The sequence below is a fragment of the Toxoplasma gondii genome, chromosome IV (genome assembly GCF_000006565.2).
Source record: "Toxoplasma gondii ME49 chromosome IV, whole genome shotgun sequence".
In the NCBI taxonomy this organism is placed as follows: Eukaryota; Apicomplexa; class Conoidasida; order Eucoccidiorida; family Sarcocystidae; genus Toxoplasma; species Toxoplasma gondii.
This window is the reverse complement of record NC_031471.1, coordinates 2,533,178-2,539,585: the sequence shown is the minus strand read 5'-3', so window position 1 is coordinate 2,539,585 and position 6,408 is coordinate 2,533,178. Positions and strand designations below refer to the sequence as shown.

Here is a 6,408-nt window from a genome sequence, read left to right as displayed (position 1 = left end):
TGCCCTCACAATCACTTTTTCCATGTTTCACGGTACCGTCCGAAGAGTACCACACCTCAGCGTCCCCGTACGATCGCGACACGCCTCGCCATGCTTACAGAAGACCAAGTTTCTTGTTCGAGAAAGCAACCCGACACATTTATTGCTTTATGCGTAATCTCAAGCCGTCCGTCCGACCACATACACCAGAAGCAAGTCGAGCTTCCAACACCAGAAGTGTCTGAGTCCTCCGCATGTTAACTCGTTTACTCTTCACAGCGGGCAGTTTCTGCCACCACCAAAGAACAGAACGAAACCACGTTGCCCGCCAGCAAAAAAGGGCCGGTTCACCACCAAGGCGACACGGTACTGCGCGCGACAGCTGACACGACATGTACGCATTTACACATAAACACGCGCCTAGAGAGCTCTCCCCACTCTCGGAAGCGGACAATCTAACGGCGCGCACGCGACTACCTCCATGTTCTCTGACACGCACAATGGATTAACATCCCTTCCACTGCTGACTCCAACACGTTTCGATTTTTTTTCTCGGGGTGGTCGCTGTTCTACGACAAACTCCGCGGGCACTCTGGTCCACCTTACACATTCTGCGGCAGAGCAACATGCCTTCCACCTTCGAAGTTGTACCCAAGCGTCTATCACCCTATAGTCCCCTGATTCATTTAGTGGAGACCGGTGGATCGTGAGTTTCGGCACGTGCAGAATGCGCTGCTGAATTTGCGACACCAACTCAAACGATCTCCTTGTGGGTTCTGGTCCATTCCAGAGGGCGACTCCATGGACAAAGATCTGATTAATGTAACAATGCATTTTCTTCGGGTGTCTCCTCAAACAACGTCAGTGCAGCTGCACTGCTTCTCCATCGTGCTCATGCCTCTAACCCATTCAGGAAACACCGAGTCAGTGACCCTCCGCCGTTCCGTTCCTCTTTCCATAGATTCAACTGGTGGCAATCGTCCACCGTCACTTCGTAACAATCTCCGGTCTCTTATGTTAAAGAAACTCCCATAACGGTCCAACAGATCAATGGGGCATCGCGAAAGAGCCCTGCTTTCCCGCACCCAGACAGACCCCTGACGTCTTCTTTGATCCTCCTCTTCCTTGCTTCCACCCTCGAATTCGCCTCCGCCAGTACCTGCGCTTCTAGATCACAAGCCCCTTGCTTTCGCAAACGTCCGGGACTGTTCCCATCTGCCACGCAACATATTTGGCTGTTTTTTTTCACAGGTCTGCAGTGCTTCATGGGGACTAGGGAATTTCCACTAACACCTGGACTCGCCATACACGCACGTTCACTCCGAACGAGAGACATGGGTCTCCCTGGCATCTGGGTCTGCAGAACTCGACCACTCGAGCGCCACGTGGCTTGCCCGCTGGCGTCTGCTCCAACGGTGCGTCGGAGAGGCAACACAGACTGGACTGAAAAGGCGCTCGGCCGCAGTTGACACCTCCGTGGATCCTGGATCGTTCCATGGTCGCAACAGAACGTCTGTACTCCCCGAACACCTCCTCCCGCCCCATCCCTTCTTCGTTCACCAGGCACCCGTGATCACGGTGAGGGGGGGGGGTGTCATCTTGCGTTGCTTCTCACCACTCGACCGTCTGGGCTCTGCTTCGTCAGTCTACTTCCGAAGTGAAGCAAACCAACGATAGATCGCCGACGATTCCCAAAATACTCCACTCAATTCGAGTGCCGATGTACTGCATATTTCTTGCTGCCGGCTTCCCTACCTTTCCTCACTTTGGACAGGTAGATACGCGGCCTGTCACAAGAGATTGTCCTGACGCGTCGTTTCTGACCCTGTTGGGGCCTCCTGGTTTGCTCAAATCTATTCGTTCGTCTATCAGTGCTACGTGTTAGCCACTTCTGTAGCTACTACTGGCGATTCTCCAGGTTTCTCACATCTCGTCTAGAATGGTTGATGCTCCGGAAGACCTGTATAGCACGCGCAGACAGTCGACGTCGACACTCAACTTCGGCCTGCAGCGTCTGTAATAAAGCAGCATCCGCCATCTCGCCCTCTTTGGGTAGACCCTTCCCAACTCTTTCAACGTGTTCCTTGTAGAACGTAACGCTAGCTTCCAGCGCGGTTTCTGCGGACTCAAGCATAGCCGCCACCTTCTGCAGTCTCAGCACGGCACCACTCGCTGCTGGAAGCCTCTTTCCCTGCTCTTCCGCTTCTCCGCCACCTGCGGAAGGGAACGGCGCTGCTGACGCCTCCAGCTCCGCGAGCTTCGCCTCGACCTGCTTGATTTGGCGGCTCAAGGCGCTGACATCCTCTTGTCTAAGAACATCCTGCCCCGACACCAGACCCGCTGGTTGTATCTGCAACGCCTTCTCAAGCTCCTTGAGGTCAGCCTTGATTCGATTCATGTCTCTCTTACTGTCGGCCAAATGACTACCACCAATACCCTCCTCTTCTGCCTTCTTCATTGCCTCCGCCGAACAGAAAGCCCCCACAGAAGTGCCAATAAATACACCGGTGGTCGTTATCGAATCACAAACGCTTCCGAGCTCCCCTGATAGCCCATCGAGCAACCCCCTCAATGGCTTCTACGCTTCCCTATGGTTGAGGGATTTGACGTCGTGAACACGCCTCGCAGTATCCTTGACGACAGTTATTACAGATGCTACCTTATTTTGAAGTAGACCTAAACCCTGTCGACGTTATGGCGCTTTCTCCAACATCTCGGCCTCGAGCACATCGAGGTCAACTTCGTCCCTCTTGTCCGTACACTTTCCGTCGCTCCGACCAGGCTGAGAGCGCACCTGCTCCTGCGGCTGTGTCTCGGAAGCCTGCCTGAATTGATCCGGTGGTCGGATTATGGCTTCAACTCGTCCTCTTCCTCTAACAAGTTTGTTTCGGGATCCTTCTCAGGTTCACTTCCTGCGTCAGTTTTTCTCTCAGGCACCTCCTGCTCCGCCTCCTCGGGGTGTGAAGCGGGAGCCTGCTCGAGTTCTTCGGGTGCCTGCGGCAGTGGCATGGGAGCCTGGTCAAAGTCTTCGGGGGCCGGGGGCAGTGGCATAGCAGGCTGGTCAAAGTCTTCGGGGGCCGGGGGCAGTGGCATAGGAGCCTGGTCAAATTCTTCGGGTGCCTCGGGCAGTGGCATGGGAGGCTGGTCAAATTCTTCGGGTGCCTCGGGCAGTGGCATGGGAGGCTGGTCAAGTTCTTCGGGTGCCTCGGGCAGTGGCTCAGGAGCCTGCTCGGATTCTTCGGGTGCCTCGGGCAGTGGCTCAGGAGCCTGCTCGGATTCTTCGGGTGCCTCGGGCAGTGGCTCAGGAGCCTGCTCGGATTCTTCGGGTGCCTCGGGCAGTGGCTCAGGAGCCTGCTCGGATTCTTCGGGTGCCTCGGGCAGTGGCTCAGGAGCCTGCTCGGATTCTTCGGGTGCCTCGGGCAGTGGCATAGGAGCCTGGTCAAATTCTTCGGGTGCCTCGGGCACTGGCTTAGGAATCTGGTCAAATTCTTCGGGTGCCTCGGGCAGTGGCATAGGAGCCTGGTCAAATTCTTCGGGTGCCTCGGGCACTGGCTTAGGAATCTGGTCAAAGTCTTCGGGTGCCTCGGGCACTGGCATAGGAGCCTGGTCAAATTCTTCGGCTGCCTCGCGCAGTGGCTCAGGAGGCTGGTCAAATTCTTCGGCTGCCTCGGGCACTGGCTTAGGAGCCTGATCAAATTCTTCGGCTGCCTCGGGCAGTGGCTCAGGAGCCTGGTCAAAGTCTTCGGGTGCTTCGGGCAGTGGCATAGGAGCCTGGTCAAAGACTTCGGCTGCCTCGGGCAGTGGCATAGGAGGCTGGTCAAAGACTTCGGGTGCTTCGGGCAGTGGCATAGGAGCCTGGTCAAAGACTTCGGGTGCTTCGGGCAGTGGCATAGGAGCCTGGTCAAAGACTTCGGCTGCCTCGGGCAGTGGCATAGGAGCCTGGTCAAAGTCTTCGGGTGCTTCGGGCAGTGGCATAGGAGGCAGGTCAAAGTCTTCGGGGGCCGGGGGCAGTGGCATAGAAGCCTGATCCACCTGCTCGGTCTGTGTCTCGGGAGCCGGCTCAAGTTCTTCCAGAGCTTCCTGCGCGCTTTCCCCTTGTTCCTTGCTAGCAGGGGGTGGCGCTGGGCGGTGTGTCAATGCCTTTGCAGCTTGCCGGGCCCGTAGAGCACCAGCGGCCAGAAAAGCCAAGGCGACAGCAGATGCCGCCATTCCCAGGCTCTTCCTCTGTGAAGCGGGGTCTTGAAGGAATTGCACAACTCCATCGACCACACGAGCTATGAGTGACGAAACAGCCCCAGCCATGCCCTCAGATGGCGCTCCCCCTGGTGTCTCGTGCGACGCATCAATGAGGGCCATCTCCAGCTGCCCACCGAGGTCCGCCTCTGAGTCTTCGAGGGCCAGCTCCGGATGGCGGAACGAGGTCCCCGATTCTGAAGATGTGGTGGTCGGCGACGTCAATGAAGCCTTGTCGTACACGCCGTAGATGACCGCTGCGACCAGAACTGCAGCCAAGACTGCGGCCTGCATGCGACGCTGCCTGGATCGTGAGTCTTCTTCTGCGACTTGCGCGCCCTCTGGATGTGCAACTTGCGCGCCCTCTTGCTCTACGACCTTCGCCTCTTCTGGCGGTGCGCCTTTCGCGTCGGCTTGCTTCTCGGGAGTGGCAGCTCTGGGCTCGCCAGTTTCCTCGGCGGTCTCTTTCATCATGGAGGAGCCAATCAATCCACTCAAAGCCAAAGCAGAAATGAGGGCTGCGGGAAGCAGAAGACGGCTTCTGGATCCCCTGCGCGTGGCCGACGTGGCGTGAGTAGTTCTGCTGCGGTTAGAGGAGCTCAACCTCGAAGAGCCGACCTCCTCGCCCTCGGCAGCTTCGACGGGGATTTCATCATGTGCATGTTGAGAGTTCTCGTCGCCCTCATGAACTCCCACATTTTCCGGAGACTCGACTTCCAAACTGCTGGTATATCCCGTCTCTCCACCAGCTACCGTGCTGGCGACGGTGAAGGCACTCTGCCGCGCGGCAGGCGGCCCGGCCCCGAGGAGCACACCGCCCGCACAAAAAGCTGCAAAAAGCAGCCTAGATCTGGATGCCATGCGGCGGGACATTTTGACTTTGTCAACGAACCCCTTCAGCTCTCAAGAGGCCAACCAGTTATATCTTTGGCGGAGGAGATTACCCACACAGCGCCCTAAGCGTCGACCCCCACCACTGTCAGTCGCCCCGAATACACGGCCTTCGACGGACCCGAAACAAGAATGCGGGTACTCCCAATTCTTTGCTCGCGGAAACGGGCTTCCCCAGATCGAGGGTAAATTAAATGTGACACAGTAGAAACAGATCCCTGTCGGAGAGATATTACGTTGCAGACGAACAATCAGCCGGGTACTTGCGAAAGAAATCATTTCAGGGACCGAAACCGAGGTGAATACCCGCTAGATCTCGGAGGGTTCGTCGGACTTCCTGCTCATTTTGCATGCACGCGCAGAGACCGTCTCCGGCGAGCTGACGCGGCGACCGTTCTGCATCCCTCAGCAAAGGCCCTGAAGTGTGGCTGGAAAAAGCGCACCTGCGCGTGGGGAGCCAGACAACTGATAAGGCGTACCTGCATCCTGCGATTCTCCGGTCACAGTGGCGGAACTCACCATCTGTCCCCATGCGCAAGGATACTTTCATAGTGGGGCACTCACCGGCTGTCCCCATGCTCAAGGATACTTTCTTAGTGGCGGGACTCACCGTCTGTCCCCATGCGCAAGGATATTTTTGACTGGCAGCACTATCTCGCATTCTTGACTATCCACTGTTTGGAAGTTCGTCCACCACGTTGTTGAAAAGCATTGCCCTCTTTTACCTTTCCTCGATACTGAAATCATTTCCCGCCCTGGTAGTCTCCCGGCATCAAGCAGGGGTCTTTCGGCCTTTGCTCGCTGGCGGGTCGTCATGTCGTGCTCTTGCGTATCTGCCGCTGTCAGAAAGCGGAGAAGGCAAAAAGTGGGACACGATTCAGGGATCGCCTGGAGCGCCGAACCGCATAGAAGCCGTATATGGGGTATTTTTTACCTCATGGAAGCTAACCGCAGTTTCCTATTGTTAAGCGTGAGAAACGATAGTGGCCAAAACAGAAGTGTATATCCCTGTCAGAGGATGCCTTTTAGTGAGGCGTGGACGCGTTCCTTGCAGAAAACGAAAGAGACCATGAGGGACCGCGGGACACTGCTCACCACGTGCAGTCTTTTCCGCAAGACGCACTAGGCATTTGCTTTCCACTGGGTACGCGCGGAAAACGCACGCAACTGGAAAACAAGGGTCCCAAGCCCGTACCGGCAGTACTGTGTGGACATGAACGCGGTAGCAATATCTTCCAGTGCATGTTGACAAAGACAAGAGTTCGTAACAGCCAAACTCCTGCGAGAGTTATCGTTGCGAGAACG

The 6,408-nt window shown here is 56.5% G+C and overlaps 2 protein-coding genes across 2 annotated transcripts; both read right to left on the bottom strand.

Moving 5' to 3' along the window:
* Positions 1-1,497: 1,497 nt before the first annotated feature.
* On the bottom strand, positions 1,498-2,437 carry TGME49_212420 (hypothetical protein; the record flags this gene model as incomplete). Its single annotated transcript, XM_002372051.2, has 1 exon — positions 1,498-2,437. One exon carries the CDS (start codon positions 2,435-2,437, stop codon positions 1,880-1,882), a length of 558 nt encoding a protein of 185 aa, XP_002372092.2. The 3' UTR covers positions 1,498-1,879.
* Positions 2,438-2,698: 261 nt separating this feature from the next.
* Positions 2,699-5,385, bottom strand: TGME49_212410 (dense granule protein GRA11). Its single transcript, XM_002372050.2, has one exon. The coding sequence runs from the start codon at positions 5,083-5,085 to the stop codon at positions 2,827-2,829; it is 2,259 nt and encodes a 752-aa protein (XP_002372091.1). The 5' UTR covers positions 5,086-5,385; the 3' UTR covers positions 2,699-2,826.
* Positions 5,386-6,408: the final 1,023 nt, after the last annotated feature.

What these genes read in the sequence shown, in the direction of transcription:
- TGME49_212410 (XM_002372050.2), bottom strand. Translation starts at nt 5,085, where the DNA reads ATGTCCCGCCGCATGGCATCCAGATCTAGGCTGCTTTTTGCAGCTTTT.